General features: G+C 42.2%; 2 protein-coding genes across 2 annotated transcripts; one reads left to right on the plus strand and one right to left on the minus strand.

The window, feature by feature from the left end:
* The first annotated feature begins 40 nt into the window (after nucleotides 1–40).
* Nucleotides 41–6,883, plus strand: abhd16a (abhydrolase domain containing 16A, phospholipase). Its single transcript, XM_041044276.1, has 20 exons — nucleotides 41–175; nucleotides 737–793; nucleotides 896–962; nucleotides 1,757–1,843; nucleotides 2,110–2,195; nucleotides 2,373–2,446; nucleotides 2,639–2,746; nucleotides 2,973–3,087; nucleotides 3,180–3,281; nucleotides 3,401–3,464; nucleotides 3,596–3,645; nucleotides 3,957–4,080; nucleotides 4,180–4,284; nucleotides 4,382–4,445; nucleotides 4,604–4,660; nucleotides 4,876–4,938; nucleotides 5,050–5,126; nucleotides 5,334–5,432; nucleotides 5,555–5,601; nucleotides 6,246–6,883. The coding sequence occupies exons 1-20, from the start codon at nucleotides 74–76 to the stop codon at nucleotides 6,327–6,329; spliced, it is 1,632 nt and encodes a 543-aa protein (XP_040900210.1). The 5' UTR covers nucleotides 41–73; the 3' UTR covers nucleotides 6,330–6,883.
* Nucleotides 6,884–7,016: 133 nt separating this feature from the next.
* On the minus strand, nucleotides 7,017–17,423 carry vars1 (valyl-tRNA synthetase 1). Its single transcript, XM_041044154.1, has 29 exons — nucleotides 17,322–17,423; nucleotides 16,444–16,799; nucleotides 16,208–16,351; nucleotides 15,871–16,078; nucleotides 15,669–15,784; nucleotides 15,452–15,527; nucleotides 14,833–14,933; nucleotides 14,604–14,731; nucleotides 14,342–14,506; nucleotides 14,172–14,253; nucleotides 13,967–14,086; nucleotides 13,151–13,259; nucleotides 12,892–13,071; nucleotides 12,598–12,722; nucleotides 12,326–12,429; nucleotides 12,056–12,214; nucleotides 11,650–11,740; nucleotides 11,415–11,520; nucleotides 11,186–11,256; nucleotides 10,904–11,029; nucleotides 10,697–10,801; nucleotides 10,110–10,257; nucleotides 9,782–9,909; nucleotides 9,369–9,524; nucleotides 8,992–9,216; nucleotides 8,709–8,820; nucleotides 7,820–7,995; nucleotides 7,295–7,444; nucleotides 7,017–7,208 (listed from the first exon to the last, which is right to left on the minus strand). The coding sequence occupies exons 2-29, from the start codon at nucleotides 16,795–16,797 to the stop codon at nucleotides 7,140–7,142; spliced, it is 3,834 nt and encodes a 1,277-aa protein (XP_040900088.1). The 5' UTR covers nucleotides 16,798–16,799; nucleotides 17,322–17,423; the 3' UTR covers nucleotides 7,017–7,139.
* Between the last annotated feature and the right edge of the window lie 215 nt (nucleotides 17,424–17,638).

The following is a 17,638-nucleotide window of genomic DNA, read 5'->3' on the forward strand; positions in this document are numbered from 1 at the left end:
AATAAATTTCTAAGCGCTTTCGTTTGTGAGACTTCTGCTCAGTACAGGCTTCCGTAGTCGTCTTAGTGGAAGAATGGCTGGCTGGTTGTGGCTTCGCTGTGTTTTAGGGCCTCATCTGCAACGAATCCACCGCTCACCGGACCAGTCTCGAAACGAAGCCCGAGGCGGAAGACGGGTAGGAATATATAGAATGCTTTGTAGTTGTTTAATCGTACCCGAGTGCGAAAACTAAGTGGAATTTAATGTCATAGCAACGAAGCGGCTGCGGCTCCGGCCCGGAAGTGTCAGGTGTTTGTTATTGAAACCCTGCTGTCACAGGCGCGGTGACAGCGGGTAAATGAATGAAAATACAGACGCAGATCAATACTCTTGTCTTTCCATGCGCAGTTCCTTTATATTTTTCACCGTCATGTAACAGCCAGCCGAACTGTATCTTCGTAAACTGTTCTTCGATTACATTAACCTGGTTGTGCTAGCGCTAGTCGGAAACCAGGTGAGAAGAAACTTTGCCAGGACGGAGAAAGAAAAGACAAAACCTATACAAACAACGAAAAATAAGAACACACATATTGTTAGTTATCTCTAACACTGGGTGTGTAGTTGGAATATCTGTCCCTCTGTCTCTATTCAATGACTACATTTAGTGCTGCAAGCTAAGCTAACGTTAGCAGCAGTGCTCTTGATAGGAACACTTTCTCTGTGGCCCTGTTCAATCCTGGCATTAATGTGTTTCCAGGGATGGAACTACCAACCCAGGACTCTGGAGAAACACACTGACAACATCCTCGGCTGGGTCAGTATCCCAGTATGACTGACAATTTGGACAGAAATAATAAAGTACTGTCAAGTAATGTGTGTGTGTGTGTGTGTGTGTGTGTGTGTTTTCTCCCCCCAGGCTTCAGTACTGTGGTCTCTGTCCTACTACAGCTCTCCTCTTCTCCTCTGTTATCTGTACAGGAAAGGTAGGGTGTATGAATTATGTTTGAGAGACATATCACTTCGACATTGTTGATTGCTGTTATGATTACAGCTGAAACGGCTCAGTTTAAATTTTTTGCTCAACACTTGTTTTGTGTGTTGTGTTGATTAAAGTAACTGTTAATTGAAACCTAACTTGTGACAGACTTGGTTGTACAAGTCTGGTTGTACTTGGTTGTACAAAAAGAGCAAGGGCTAGGTGGTAGTTCAGTATTGTCAGTATTCAGTATTATCATTTACTGACTTTCCCACATGGCTGACTGCACACACACAGTAATAGTGTGATCATTTTATCATGTTATCGACCCAGTATTACTCCCATGTAAACATCCAGGCTTAGGGAGAATAGCAAATCGGAAAAAAAAGCACTCACATACCGAAGCCATTTTTTTTCTCATGGTATATGTGCTTTTTTCTCTTACAACATAAGCTTAAAGTGTTTCAGCACAAGTCTTTCTTAGAAAGACTTGGTTTTTTTTTGGAATGACATTTCTCTCTCTATGGAAGACAAACTACTACTGGGAGTTGTTCTTGCGAATTACTGATGTCCTACAAGTGAGATTAATAGAGAGTTTATCAAGTGTATCATTCAGTAAGACTGCACATCAATAGAAATTAATTGCTCGAGCTTCTGATATCGATCTATGCTCATAGTTATGGGGTAGTTGTCAGACTGTAAATCTTTGTGTTGGCGCTGGTTAATGAAGTTCAAAACTAGCAAGGAGATTGGAGGGGGTTATGTGGATGTTGCTGTCACTATTGCTTTGTCTATTTTTAGGTTACATCTGCAGTAGTAAGTTGGTTCCAGTGAGTCAGTATGTGGGAACCATGCTGGTGTGTCTTCTAGGAGTGGCCTGTCTAAGAGGTGAGGCAACAGATTTCAAATGACTGACAGTCTATGACTAATTCAACTCATTCATCTTTAGATATCACAACATATGGTGTGCCTATGCCTGTGCATGCCAGTAAGATTCCATTAATACTGAGACAGTTGCACAAGGTCTGCAACCACAAAGCATACTAAACACACCCCTGAGGCTTTGCAGCAAAATATTTTTGTGTCTTGTGCATTCCACTTATATCTCTCTGTCTTTGCTTCCTCCCCATTTCCTCTTTCAACTTCTCCCCCAGGGTGGGGAAGATGGAAGAACTCTGAGTATGTTCAATTTATCTCCATTCTTGAAGAAACCAAGAAGAATCACACACCAGCAAACAAGGTGAGATCACTGCAACATACTCAGCCTTAAGACTGTACTTGCTCTTTGTATTACTACTACAATATTTCAAGGAGACAAATGAATAATTACAAATGTATATATGTAAGTATATATAGTAAAAAAAATCAGAACATAACTCAAGATACAACTACTTTCTTTCTGTGCTTTTCCATACAGAAAAAACTGAGATGTTATGACTTTGACTTCTTGCACTGGCCTTCAGATTTCAGCTGGGCAGAAGTCAGCAATCCGTAAGTTTTTGCTCTAATATTCATTGACATTTGAAATGGCCATGTGTTCACTTCAATTCTATTCCCAACCGCACCAGTTCAATATAAATACACGCATTCGATTCACTGTGAAGTACGCTGAATAAATCCACCGAATGTCAAATACTCTGTGGCTCATCTGTTTGACTGTAAACCTTTGACTCTGTGTGACAGGAAACTGTCCAAGGCTGGTGTTTCTCTGCTGAAGCCAGAGCCCAGATTAAGAGGAGCAGCAGACAGTGTGCTCAACTCTGTGCGTACTCTACCATGCCACATCATCAGGTAAATTCAGTTTATGCAGCATGAGCCAAAAATGTAGGCTCTGCGTGACTGCAGGACGACACTGCAGATTTGTTAATAGTATCACAGTAAGGGGATAGATACGGTATACAGCCGTATTGTGCTCCATATTAGGTTTGCTTCTTATTCAGTCTCATTTTCCAGGAAAATACAAAGTATTTGTTCAGTGCTGCTACACTGTCATCATTTCTATTTTCTTCCTCTCCAGTTTTCTCATTGCTCACTCATTTGGGAGGAGGATGCTGTACCCTGGCTCTGTGGGTTTACTGCAGAAAGCCATGAAGCCCATGCTCCAGCAAGGCCAGGCTAGGTTAATTGAAGAGGTAAAAAAAAACCAAACATGCACACTCCCTCTCTTTCTGTCTGTACTATACCGATCATCACTCTTTGTCAATTTCCATCCATTTTGTCCCAGTTTGATGGCCAAAGGAACAAGCTTGTGGCCTGTGATGGTAATGAGATTGACACAATGTTTGTGGATCGAAGGAGAGACGGGGGACAGAACGGCCAGACTCTGGTAAATGTCAGCAATGATTTGTTGTTTTTGTGACTTGGGCTTGTTCCACAGTCCAACAAAGCCCCTATCACATCACTCGCATTACAGATTGTTCTTGAAATGTATGAATTATGCCACAGGTCATCTGCTGTGAGGGGAACGCAGGCTTCTATGAGGTGGGCTGCATGAACACTCCACTGGAGGGTGAGAAATTCTCGACTAAGACTCAAGATATTTTATAATGCAATTACATTTTTTGGTAAAATAGTACAGAACTTTCATTACTTTGACATTGTTATAATTGAATTAATTTGTTTTGTTAATTTGCATTCCAGGTGGCTACTCTGTACTGGGCTGGAACCACCCTGGCTTTGGAGGCAGTACGGTAAGCAGAGTTATCAAATTTTAAACTATGTAATGTATAAAGCTAATCCAGCATCAGCCTACAGTGTATATACCTGTGCGTCATTTAGTTCGAACAAACTAGTGGAAAACAACCAGTGGAAAACAACAGTATATTGAAATTCTGGTTTCAGTTTGGCAGTATTGCACAAGAGTGCAAGGACACTCCCACGGTTGACAGTATCAGTGGGGTGGAATAAAAGATTCTTTCTTTCTTAACTGTTGCTATTATTTTAATAACGCATGAATATTGTTTTGTTTTTGTTTTTTTAAATATCTGGATCTTTCTCTCAGGGTGTGCCGTTCCCCCAGAATGAGGCCAATGCCATGGATGTAGTGATCCAATTTGCAATACATAAACTGGGCTTCAAGCTCAGCGACATAGTCGTATACGCCTGGTCCATAGGAGGGTTCACAGGTACACAAGAACAACTCACGACTGGCACATTTTCATGCTATAAATGTAAATCATGTTACTTAGATTCTGCTTATCATTATTCTTCATTTCCTTTCTCAGCCAGCTGGGCAGTGATGTCATACCCAGAGATCCAATCATTAGTGTTGGATGCTTCCTTCGATGACCTCCTGCCTCTGGCCCTAAAGGTCATGCCCGACAGCTGGAGTGAGTCCTAGTAGTTAAAGGTCATGTTTTTTTTTTTGTTTTTTTTTGGAACAGGTCGCTTTATTTAAACAACTGAAATATCTCTGTTCTCCCTCAGGACCATTGGTACAGCACACAGTTAGGCAGTACATGAACCTCAACAACGCAGAGCAACTTCTCAAGTAAGTGGGACAAGCCAGTCACAAAAGTCAAAGTCTATGACACTGAACATTACGCAGTATGTTCATGTGTAAAAGCGAAACTAGAATTCTTTCTTTTTTGGTTGGCATAGCTCAGAGTGGTGTGGCTGATGATTAACACAACTCCTCTCTTCTGCCAGATACCAGGGACCAGTCCTGCTTATCAGGAGAACCAGAGATGAGATCATCACCACAACGTAAGTCCCCACAGTCCATCTTAAAATCGTCTCTCAGTATATACAGTTCACAGTAGGGTCTATGAGCTTTGTGTCCAGTAAGACACTGTTATGAAAAAAAGTTAAATGTAATTTTTCACTTTTCTGTGCGCCACAAATGGAATCCTATAAACCCCCATTCTGTTGGGCAAGAAGGGAGAAATCTCATTAACATTAACATGTATACTGTATTACAGGGGTCCAGAGGACATCATGTCCAACAGAGGCAACGACCTCCTGCTCAAACTGCTACAGTTCAGGTCAGTCTCCATCAATATCTAAGCTCACTATCCTCACTTCTGCATACATTCAGTTTGCTTGAACTTGTTGAGTGAGACGTTCACAAGTGGTGATGTCGTTTTCCTGCTCAGGTATCCCAAAATAATGACAGACGAAGGGATCAGAGTCGTCAGACAATGGCTGGGAGCATCCAATCACTTAGAAGAAGGTTAGTGAGCCTATGTGCTCATACTGCCATTTAACTGTGTTGAACTGCTGGGATTTTAACTGCACAATCTTTTGTCAAGTTTATGTGAAGTAGAATTAAAATCTGATAGATAAAATATGGAAAAAAGTGTATCTCTTGAGCTTCAAAACCTGTGTAGTTGTTTTGATAACGGCTATGTGTAATGCCAGCCCACTCTCTGCCCTGCAGCATCTGTGTACAGTGGTTATGAAGTGGACGATGACTGGTGTGTGTCTGTGCTGCAGTCGTATCAAGCTGACAGAGATGTTATGTTTCCATGGAGCGTCGGTAAGCCTCGGCTCCTTTCACATTTACTAGGCAAATAAAACTGCACACAGCCCTACCCTCATAGCGACATGTATCACCTCACAGTACTTGTATATGGTTTGACACGCTCTTAATGTTACCAGGTGAGGATATGACTCTAGAGGGAAGACGGCAGCTGGCTCTTTTCTTGGTAAGGAAATGATCTATTGTTAACCATGCACTCGATCTCAGTATGTACGGTTGTTTTTCCTGTCTGGTTTAAAGGGCAGCCACCTGTTGTCTTTATCTCATTTTTCCAAATTAGGTTTTTACGTATTCTGGTTCTTCCCTTCACCCATACAAAGTCTAATTTCCTTTTTCTCCAATAAACCCCATTTTCTTGCTTAAGGTTTTGGCTTATCCTCCCTCCTTCTCTTGCAACACTGCCCCCCCCCCCCCAAAAAAAAAAAAAAAACACATTACAGCAACTCACAGACATCATTACCACTGAGGAACACTTTTCTGGTCGCCATAGTAACCAGCTCACCTGTGCTCTCAGGTTGACTGGTGTAATATATTTCACCACGCTCGGCTTATTGAAGTCATTTAACATCAAACAAGAGGAGTGCCATCAATTACAGCTAATGCTATGCTTTTCCTCCCCTGGTAATGCCTTCTGAATTAGGCTTTATTCACCCCCCGTGTAAACCCTTAAGAGATGGGAGAGATTTGTAAGGCACTGAGCCAGACAGACCAAACCTAATATAATCAAGTTCTGCACTTTTTGTTCATTGCCCTCCCACACCTCTCATTCTCCATTCCTCCTCCATCCCCGCTGTCTTTTCTCTCTCCAAGGCACGGAAGTACATGCGAAACTTTGAAACAACACACTGCACTCCTCTCCCCGCCTCCGAGTTCCACTCACCCTGGAGATTGTAAAGAAAGAGGAGGATGGATGGATGAGAGGAAATGAGCAGCAGAGGATTTGGATGGCCTATGGTCAGAGCGTGTTCCTGGCATGGTGTGAATGTATTACTGTGATTTTGTTCCAGATCCCCCCCCCCCAAGACAGATGTGTTGTCATGCATAATGCTGCTGCTGTGGCATCTGGAAAGATTTGGTTTACTATCACCCTCCACCAGCCAAAAACATGTAAAATATGTTATATCTTTTTCTTTTAAGGTTAATGTTTAGTCATACTTTTCAGTGTTTGTCTCTTTTAAAAGGAAAAAAAAGGATGCATTTTAAGTAAAATGAACAAGCCATCACTCACTCCTTCCATTGTTCCCCATTTGGCTGTATTTGTAAAGAGACACTTGTAAGTAGAAGTACATTACTACAATTTAATTAATATAAATAATAATGATTAAATCTTTAAAAATGCAGCCAAAGTGATGATGCTTTTCAGGTTTTTTTTTTTCTTTTCCGTGGCCACTATCACTCTGAAGAAAGCTGTATTCTGAAACGATGCTCTTAGATGTTCTATTAAATATGCTGAATAAAATGTTTGACATAAGGGACTGAATTCATTTGTTCATTACTTGATACAAGGGTTCAACAATTGCACAGATATACAAGAAACTTAGATTAATAAATTGCTTCAGAACAATACACTGCTGAAGACAATTGTCTGTCATAAGAATTTATTGAATTCCCTCCCTACTATGATCAACTTGAAAAAAGAAAATGAACACGCCGACTTGAAAAAAGTGGAAATAAATCCTGATTTACATAATGCTAAGGGGAAAGTTACATCATTTTTCCAAAGCTGTCCATGGCTTCTTTCACTTTCTCAAGTTCAGTTTGGCTCTGTCGCAGCTGAGGAGAAAAGGAAGTCATTATTTACCAAGAATTCGCATGTCTTACACCCAGAGAAACCCTGTGAGTCAATTTATTTTTCCCACCTTCTCGGCATCCTGCTCCTGCACCTTCACTGGCACCTTCTCCTTGTAGTCATTCTTTGCCATCTTCTCTCTCAGTTTCTCCATCTGTTTCTCCAAGTCACCCTTCTTTGTCATCAGCTTGGCTATTTCCTTCTCCACATCAATGAGACCCTGTTTGAGCAAAGGGTGAAGTCACCGACAACAACTGAAAATTATAATCTTGTTATTTCAGCTTAGTGACAGAAAAAACACAAAACTGAAGTGGAGCAGACCTAGTTTAATGGTATTCCTAGCATACAGTATTTATATATACAGTACCTCCCTTAATTACTAAGAAGGTGATGTGCATTCATATTCTTAGACTTTTCTGGTAGTTATGTAACTATCAAGAAAATCTGACTTATGTGCAACACTAAAAACAAGTGATATATGGTAAAAGTCACCCCAATTCGTGCCCAAGGAAGCTAAAATAAAACCAAGACTAATGTGTGTGCACATCAGGGATGGGAGGGACAAAACACAATTGAGCAGATTACTGGCCCTCACCTTGAGCAAAAGGTTGACAGTACATCTGTCAGAGGCGATAGCAACAGCACAGCCTTCTGGGACAGGCTGGTTGGCTGTCAGAGGAATGATGGCCTGAGAATACGACAAGGTCTGAATCTGCAGACTGTACTTCTGCACCAGGGACACAGTCGCAGAGTCTATGCACTGGAGGTAGCCTGAAAGAGACAGGTGCAAACTGAAGGTTAGGCAGCATAAAAATACCTTAATGACAACACACATTAAGGATTCAATACACACTGATTATTCTGTTGAGACCACTAGAGTGAACAGAACAGAAACATAATTTTTTATGAACATTCACATGAAATGCCATAAAGGATAAGTCTATCATTTGTCAACCTTCGTGTTATTCTCATTATTCTGGCCTTAACATTCATTGGCGGAGGAAGTATGCAGGCAAATAAGTAGAAGTAGCAACACTACAATGTAAAAAATACTCTTATAACTCTTACAACTAAAAGTTCTGCATTCAAACCGTACTTAAGTAGATATAAACAAGTAATATCATCAAAATAAATAGAAGTTTTACTACTAACTAGTTCTTATGCATGACTGTGTAAATAGTATTTCACTGTTGTAGCTTACTGAGGTGGAGACAATTTTAACTACTCTAGAGTGAGTAGTTCGGACTGATTATATTCATCTACAGTGTTTCAAAAAATTTTCAAAACGTTTCCAACAAAAGAGGTGGTGAGTAAAATGTTAAAATGGACCATGGTAATAATGTACAAAAATATAACATGAGACTAAGACCCACAAAAGACACATACTGGACTTTCCCTTTCTAATTAAGATGATGTATATCTGGCCTTGAAACGAAATTTATTTAGAGTAACTTCTATAATTTTGTTAGTGCGTGCCATCTTACAGTCAGCTCGAGTCTTGGTCAGGTTGTAGTCAGCCCTGAGTGACCGGATCGTCTTGACCACAGTCATTACAAACTCCATGTCACGGTCGACTTCCTCACTTTGCCAGCAGAACTACAATGAATGATATAAAACTTGTTGCTCACAAAGACAGAAGGAAAACATCACCAGAAATGAACTTCAGACACTACTGTTTAAAACAAATGATGTTTTGACCTGCTACTATAAATTAATTGTACATAAGTGAGTTTTAACACAACACCTTTTTCCTTTTCCCTAACTCACCTCCTCTGTGTCAGGGTAGGTTGTGACAGTGATGCTGGGGGGATCGCTCTGAGTTCGTCTACGTGGTAGCCTCTGGTAGAGCTCCTCAGTGACAAAGGGCATCAGGGGAGACAGGAGACGCAGACCGACCTCTAGACAGGTGTAAAGGGTCTGTCTGCACACCAGGGCCTGTCTCTGGCTGGCGCTGTCTTCCTCTGCTTTACTGAACACTGGTTTCACACTTTCCTGGAGAACAAGAGGAGGAACAAGAAGTGGAATTTGTTATGGCCCGTGTAAAGACACCATAGTCCTCTGCAAAACTGCAAAGCAAAGCATTTTCACATAATCTGTTTCAGATAAATGGACCAGGGCATCACAGTGGTCTTAAAGTTTCTTACCAGGTAGACATCACAGAGCTCATACAGCCAGAAGTTGTAGATGGCGGTGGTGATGCCTGGGAAGTCGTAGGCCTTGAAGCCAGCATCACAGAAACCAACCGCTGCGCTCAGTCTAGACAGAATCCACCTGTCTGACACACTCTCCTCTCCACACAGCTGGGATGATCGCAACCATGACCATGAGAGAGAAGAAATGTTTAGATTCAGTTTACATGACTCCCAGACTGGGTCCCTCCCAAATGTCAATGTTTAAGTCTATGAATACAAAGCAGGGCATCATATGAGCAAACTACACCACTAGTTTTACCAAGCATTTACTTGGTCAAAATTTGGTACGTATGTCAGAGAATGAGTTTAATCAAGTATGAAGCAGTCTCTGTTTCCGTGTCCTTCATCTTTTCAGCTGGTCTCACCTGGGCTTTCTCCGATGGCACAAAATTGTCTCCCAGAGTCTTCATGGCAAACTTGACAGCGTTCCACAGTTTGTTGCAGAAGTGACGGTAACCCAGGATGCGGTTGACATCCAGGTTGATATCCCTACCTGGGAGACACAAACAGGAATAAATGATCATTTCAGCATATATTCAAAATTAAATGCTTTTCTAACAACTAACCGGCTATGCTGTTTTTTTCCCCAGTGTTTTGATACATTTTATGAATTCAGGGTTGAGATACAGGCTGTTGGCCAATGGAGGCACAAAAAGAGAGAAAAGTAAACACGGAAAAGACAAATGAGTTCACCTTGGCTAGTGTAGGCACACAAGGCAAACCGGAGAGCATCTGTGCCACACTCTGGGATGCCATTTGGGTAGTCTGACTTCTGGCCCTGCTTTGCCTTCTCCGCCTCCAAAGGATCCAAGTTGCTGTCCATCAACTGGGCATGAAGACCCTAGGGGGTAGAGAGAATAATGAGGGATGCCACCATTGAAAAGTAAAACAATGTGTTCAACAATTTTCCTTTCTCATCTTGGGAACAAAAAGCCCCTTTCGGCTGCTTCTTGATGTCTTAATTGCACAGACAAGAAGGGACGTTTATGGGAAAACATTAAGGGTAAAGTGCAGTTTACTACAAGTCCTTCAGTGCCCTCTAGAGGACAGTTCTGCTTCGTCTGGCTGAGCAATTTCCCCCCAGCTGGTGAAGAGATTGATGGCCTCAATAAAAGCTTGTTGGAAGCAGAAAAAGGTGCTTAATAAAGCTTACATAAGAATACGGGCCTCCAGGGAGCAATGAGAGTGTGGTGACCATGTAAAAGACAACCCAAATGGGAGACAAGGAAGACTCTGTGTGTGTGTATCTGAACATGCATCAAACTGTGATTAGGCGTTACCTCAAGGGAGATTCCTGTAATGACGTCCAGGGGGTCAATGACGTTGCCCAGAGATTTGCTCATCTTCCTTCCGTGAGCATCCCTCACCACTGCATGCAGATAAACCTGTAGGGAAAAAAAAAACCACATCATTACTCAGTCATGTCTGGATAATTATCATGTCCTGTTGTGCTATATCGTAGTTTTGGCGGTTTTGATTGGTCTCACCTCTTTGAAAGGCAGCTTGCCGGTCAGTTTGAGGCCCATCATCACCATGCGAGCAACCCAGAAAAACAGGATGTCATGGCCCGTCTCCAGCAAGGTGCCAGGGTAGAAAACATTCAAGTCCTGGGTCTAAAGAGGACCGCATACACCAAAATGTATCACATAAATCCACTGAGGAACAGTTTCTAAAAGTCATACTTTATATTCACACAAGTTATCCATGATATCTTCTGCAGATAAGTGCCATTTGCATCAGTAGATAGTTGGTTGACCTCAGTCTTTTACCTCATTGGGCCATCCAAAGATGGAGAGGGGGAAAATGCCAGATGAGAACCAAGTGTCCAGAACATCCTCATCTGAAACACAGGAACAAAAGTTATTTAATCTGTATGAATATGGAGTAGAATTGATTAACTTAGGTGAATATGTGCAGCGGCATAACATGAACCGATTAGATAAACTTTACAATAATTGTGGTAATGAGACTGATGAATTAAAAACTGTTCAATCTTACCCTGTCTGAGGGTAATTTTGTCTGCAGACACATTGAAGCGTTTTGCTGCCTTCTCTCTGGCCTCCTCCTCGGATCTCCCACTCACCCAGTAATGACCGTCGACATCCTAGAGGGAAAAAAAAAAGCAAAAAGGGAAATAAATAAAGGAAACAAAAAAATCCAGCATAATGTCACTTAGATTTTATGTCATCTGAAAACCTTCAGATGCTGACAATAATGACATAAGTCATCTTACCTCTCCTGGTTTCACAGAGGGATCGTTGACAGTGATGAAGTAAGCAGGGATGCGGTGACCCCACCACAGCTGCCGAGAGATACACCAGTCCCTGAGAGGAAGGATGGATAAAATTTGAAAAAGGTCTCACTACACACACAATTCATAGCAATCTACTGTCTACAACTGAAACAATTAGTCAATTATCTTGGTTAGTCCGACCAACAGAACTGGCAATTTCTAGCAAAACTGCAAAACATTCTTTGAGGATCTGCAGCTTTTCTTTGATTTATGTGACAGTAAACTCAATAACTTTGGGTTTTGGATCGTTAGTTGTACAAAATAAGCTTTTTAAAGACATATCCTTTAGTTCTGAGAAATTATGATGGATATTCTTCACCATTCTCTGACATTTTATAATAATTACCTGATGTTGTCCATCCAGTTGAACCATGTCTTGAGGTGGTGATCAGGGATGATTTTGAGGCGTCCCTCTCTGACGGCGTCAGCTGCCTCCTTCCCCATATCTGTGCAGTTCACATACCACTGCGGCTTCAGCAGCGGCTCCACAATGTCCTTAGAACGACTGATGGGGTAGATACAGAGTGCAGCTTAAAAGATTATCCTGAACAGGATGAATAAACCTAAAACACAAATGACTTGTGTTTCACTTACGTACACATGAACTCAACTTTACCTGCAGACTGGAACCACCATAGGGTTGTCTTTGATCTCTTTAAACTGGCCTCTGTCCTTGAGAGCCTGCAGCACTGCCTTCCTGGCCTCAAAACGCTTCATGCCCTGGGGGACAGAAAGAATAGTTAAAAGTGAAAAGTAAAGAAATAAAACTGCTGCACCGAGAAAACTATGAAGAGGGCTGACTTTTAGTGTCACAGAGAGGTCTGACTTTTAGTGTCACAGTGGAAATGCACACACTGCAGGGGGAAGGACGATAATGAGACACTATACCAAGAAGGGAGGAGGCACGTTAATGAGCAGGCCATTCTCATCCAAGATGTTGATGAAGGCCAGATTGTGTCTCTCTCCAACCTCATAGTCATTATGGTCATGGGCTGGGGTGATTTTGACAGCACCTGAACAGAAAATGGTGCAGAGGGACAAGAGAGGTACAGAGGAGGAAAAAAAAAAAGACAGGAGCCATAATGAGAAAATGCAGCCTGGTTTAACGACTTGTTACAATTACTTATTCACAGCACATTGCAGACCAACAGCCAGACTGTCTTTTCCTGTAACAGTCCCTACCTGTTCCAAAGCTCATGTCCACAAAGTCATCGAAGACGATCGGCATCTTGCGGTCACAGAAGGGATGCAGCACCATTTTTCCCTTCAGATGGTGATACCTGGCGTCATTAGGGTGGACAGCTACAGCAGTGTCTCCCAGCATAGTCTCGATACGGGTCGTGGCCACAACCACCTCCTCATCTAAGGAATAGAAACAAAGTATTACTTACACGGCACAAGGTCTCTTTGTTCAAATATTTTTCTCCATGAGCTCACGTACCTGATCCATCCACCTTGTAGGCAAAAGACACTAAGACCCCAAACTCCACTTTCTCTTTGTAACCAGGCACAGGCAGCAGAGTCCTGCCAGTGAGCTCCTTCTTATCCACCTGCAAACCGACCACAAGATTTAATCAAGAAAGTACAACATGGCCAGCACTGGCAGAATGTGTTACAGCCTAATGACAGGGTTAACAAAGTAGGGCTGCATGCGGTTCAGTACATTTGATATAATTTACTGTGAATACTAAAATGATACTTTTTTTAGCACCTTCATTTTCTGATTTACTTTTTTTTTTCAACAAAACAAAAATTTTGGGTGGCTTTTTGTCTTGATATGACTTCATGCAGTCTAGAGTCAGACAAAAATAATAACATACAACAGGTGCTCCGAGCTGGACCACGGTGCAGGTTATGTCGTACGCAAGACTTGTTAAATGCATGTTTTTAATTTTGTCTTAACACAAAAAAATCCCAGATAAAATACAGTACAGTTAAAGTAGAGTACTTAGTTTTCAATACTGCAATAGACCCAATTCTGTAGGTATTCAAGGTGTTCTGAAACCCAGCCCTATGTAATCAGTGGGCTACTTAGTCATATACATGCACCGATGAGCCAAAACATTATGACCACCATTCACAACCCATGCACAGAGTGTAAAGCCTTAAAATAAAATTGGGATAAACAAACCGATTCATTTTTGTGACTTTTTATTGTCGAGGAAATGCCCTAAATCATTAAGATCATCATCATCTTACTCTAAAAAGACACACTGCTTGATATCTAACCAAAAGGCTTAAATAAATGGTAACTTGCCTCTATGTCAGAGATGGCAGAGTTTAGTGTGCAGGACCAGTTGACCAGCCTCTTGCTCCTGTAGATCACTCCCTCCTCATGCATGCGGATGAAGGCCTCTTGGACGGCATAGGAAAGTTTCTGGAGAGAGAAAAGCGCACAGACATAAGAGGAATATTCCTTCAAAATTCTGTTCAAATGAGTTGAGGGATTTCAGCAAACTCACAGGGTCCATGGTAAAGCAGGCTCTGTCCCAGTCCAGAGAGGAGCCAAGTTTCTTCAGCTGGTGGTAGATACGATCTCCCTTCCTAAAAAGGCAAAACCGCTATGTTTTTGTTGTGCTTTTATTCCAGTATTTCCTGCACTTTCAGATCTTTCACGTCTTCCTCAACTCACTCATTCTTCCACTTCCAGACTTCCTGGATGAAGTTTTCCCTGCCCAGGTCATGGCGGCTCATGCCCCTCTCTCTCATCAGCTTCTTTTCCACCACCACCTGGGTGGCAATGCCAGCGTGGTCACAGCCCGGGTTCCACAGGGTGGTCTCTCCTCGCATTCTGTGCCTGGAAGAAAGCAGACCAACAAGTATGAACGCAAGAGTCTTGTTAAATGTATGACTAGGAATTTCCAGACCACTATGGACAGTCCAACTGCGGTTACCATCTGGTCAAACAGTCCTGAATGGCGTTGGTGAGCGCGTGACCCAGGTGAAGTGATCCAGTCACATTAGGTGGAGGAATGCACATCATGAAGATGCCATGAGGGTTTGGCTCACTAATACTCTTCCTCTGCAGAATGTAATGAGAGTGAGAGAGAGAAAAAAACATGTTATTATCAATTAAAAATGTGACATTGTGCTATCACAGTGTGAGGGGAAGGACTTTCTTACCCCATACTCAGGCTTGAAGAATCCCTGCTTCTCCCACCATGGATACCAGGCAGCCTCCACATACTGAGGACTGTAGGAGTCTGGAAGGGGACTAACGACATCTAATAGAGAAAGAGGAAGGTTTTACATATGGACCTGAAGCCAATCATGATAAAATTCTATCTATACATTTTACAAAGGGTGTGCAATGATGTCACTTTTTCACATTATATATAATCATCCTCACCAACACAGAGTGGAAAAACAAATCTGATATAACTGCGATGAAGGGGTAAAGCTGCAATACTTGAAGGAATAAAAAGTAAAAAAGTTACCAAAACTGACAATAATCCAAACCATGTACTAGGTGGTGAGCCCTTTCTGGACAATAAAATGTAGCCAGGAATCAAGTTTTCTAGCATATACTTTTAGTATAAATATACACTGGGATCTAAAAGTCTGAGACCTTGTTTTCACTCACTTTAATGAGAAAGCTGTTTCAGACTCCCCCCCCCCCCCCGTGTGCATAGTTAACATTATGCTTCTCGCTTTAGCCTTTGATAGTCTGTAAGAAATCTCTTCGAGCAATCAACTGCACAACAGCAAGTGACCATAACAGCTTCCCATTATCATTAATCACCTTTTTTCTCCCCAGCAGGAGTTGGTACGTTGTATGTGATCACTCCCAACTCCTTCTTCTCAGGCTTGGCCTTTTTCTGCAAAAAAAAAAAAACAAAATATGTTTGCCCTACTATCCAGTAACCAATGTAAAAATCCATGTGGCTAATATCTGTCTGTATTTATCTTGCACTTGTGCCTGACAAAAACTTCTGTTTCGGCAAGCTGAGTAACTATACCTCTGTCGGTGGCTGTGTCTTTTTCTTTGCCTCCATTTCCTTCTTCTGTTGGAACTTTTCCAGCTTTTCTCTCTTCTTAGCTTCCTTCTTTAGCTGGGCTTCTGTCTTTGGAGGACCTGAGGTAGGAAAAATCTCAGAAAATCAGAATACTGTTATCACAAAAAAAGAAACATTCATGAACTGTGGCACAGAGCTTCCTTACCATTAGCAGTGGAGCCGGCAGAGTCAGCAGCAGGACTTCCATTAGCAGCTTTAGCGTCTGTAGCAGTATTTGTCTTCGGTGTAACAGGCACCATTTTCTCACACAGAGTGATCTTCCCCAGCACCTTTAGAAACTGTGGCTGATTAATGCAGGTTGTGAACCATCTGGTGACGTTGGTCAAGACCTTCCTGTCTGACGGCTCAAGTGCCTAAAAAAATAAAAAAAATTACAAAGACATGATCAAAATGTGATTGGCGGATCTGTGATTTGTTTGGAGATAATCAGCAACTACGTGGGAAAACCTGTACGACAACAAAGTGTTGCACAACATACTTACATATTTGAAAGGTAGAAGAACAGATGTAGCTACAGCCATGTCGGCCAGGGTGATGCTCTCACCCACCAGGAAGGTTCTTGGTTCCAGCGCTTGATTGAGAACCTTTAAAACACGCAGCAACTCTGCACGAGAGCTCTGCTGGATCTGAGAACACGCAACAAGTACAACAGTCATCTCACAAGAAAAGAAAAGAAATCACACAAATGTCTAAGTAAGCATTTGGGTACTCCCCTCACCTTCTTATCCACTCCCATCACCCCCATCAGCGGGAAGACCACAGCACAGGACACAGGAGTGAGTTCATTGTCAGCAAAGCTCAGCCACTGCCACACCTGGCTCTGCTCTTTCGTATCTACACCAGCCCTCTTCCCCTGAAAGGCCAGGTACCAGGCCACAGCACTGGCTCTGCTCAGGACGGAGTCACCTTCCCCGGCGCCCAGCACCAGGGTTGGTCTGGAGCAGGCATTCAGAGACACAGGAGGGTCCTCAGTGATGGTCCGAGGGCGGGAGGACGGACAAAACTCTGCAGCTATGAGAGCAAGGAGACTCCTGAAGTCATCAGGGTGAGGGGACACGTAGAGAGTGGCCATCTCTGGTTGTGAAAAAGAAATGTTATACACTGTGAACTGGCTCTGACTTGTGCACATTTTATTTTCTCTTCGCTGTCAGCGCTGCAAAACAAGTATGTCCGGAAGGCTATTAAGCCGGTCATGTTAGTTTAACACTCCATACTCGATGGCATTTAAGGTAACGTTAACTACGGTTGCAGTATGTGTCAGCAAACTGGTTTAAACGTACTAAAAAGACATTTTTAACGTCTTACACTGGCCTACATCATTTCAAACCCGGCAGCTATGTAAGCTAGTTGGCAAATTGTTTTATTCTTTCTGCAAAGCTGCTCTCTGCCACCTGTCAAACGCTAACGGGAACTCATGCCAAACAGGCTAGCTTAGCTTTAGCTAACGAGACAAACTGAAACTCGAGTTTTGCAACTACACGGCGAGCTGTACGCGTCTTTACGCACAAAGTCTCTGTTTTAAACTTGTTCTGAATTTACCGTTTAAAAAAACCCCACGGCTTGTTATAGAAAATGTGTACAGTAAGTTCTCTGTACCTTTGAATGAAACGGACAGAGACGTCAGCTTAACTTAGCATACACAGCAGACCCACATGAGTCCTCACCGCCTCTCTGCTGTCTGATGCAACGAAGCCAGAAACGTGTTCCGGGTTTCATCCGCTGCTTCCGCCTCCAAGCGGAAGTCTATCAAATGTTTTATTTTTAAGAATAATAAACACGTCGTCGACGACAACAACAACAACATGTGGAAAAAATAAACAGTTCTCTTATTTTTGTGTCATCAAAATTTAAGAAAATGCATGAAAATTTATTCAAAGTTAAAGTTTTCATTATGCAGAATGGCACGTTTTATA

Source organism: Toxotes jaculatrix, chromosome 8 (assembly GCF_017976425.1).
Source record: "Toxotes jaculatrix isolate fToxJac2 chromosome 8, fToxJac2.pri, whole genome shotgun sequence".
NCBI lineage: Eukaryota > Metazoa > Chordata > Actinopteri > Toxotidae > Toxotes > Toxotes jaculatrix.

Coding starts and splice junctions, on each gene's coding strand:
- abhd16a (XM_041044276.1), top strand. CDS start 74: ATGGCTGGCTGGTTGTGGCTTCGCTGTGTTTTAGGGCCTCATCTGCAA. Junction 1,844..2,109: donor AGGAGTGGCCTGTCTAAGAG/GTGAGGCAACAG, acceptor CTTCTCCCCCAG/GGTGGGGAAGATGGAAGAAC. Junction 4,081..4,179: donor GTCCATAGGAGGGTTCACAG/GTACACAAGAAC, acceptor TTCCTTTCTCAG/CCAGCTGGGCAGTGATGTCA.
- vars1 (XM_041044154.1), bottom strand. CDS start 16,797: ATGGCCACTCTCTACGTGTCCCCTCACCCTGATGACTTCAGGAGTCTC. Junction 15,785..15,870: donor TGCCGGCTCCACTGCTAATG/GTAAGGAAGCTC, acceptor TTCCTACCTCAG/GTCCTCCAAAGACAGAAGCC. Junction 14,254..14,341: donor GTCTGGAAGTGGAAGAATGA/GTGAGTTGAGGA, acceptor TTGCCTTTTTAG/GAAGGGAGATCGTATCTACC.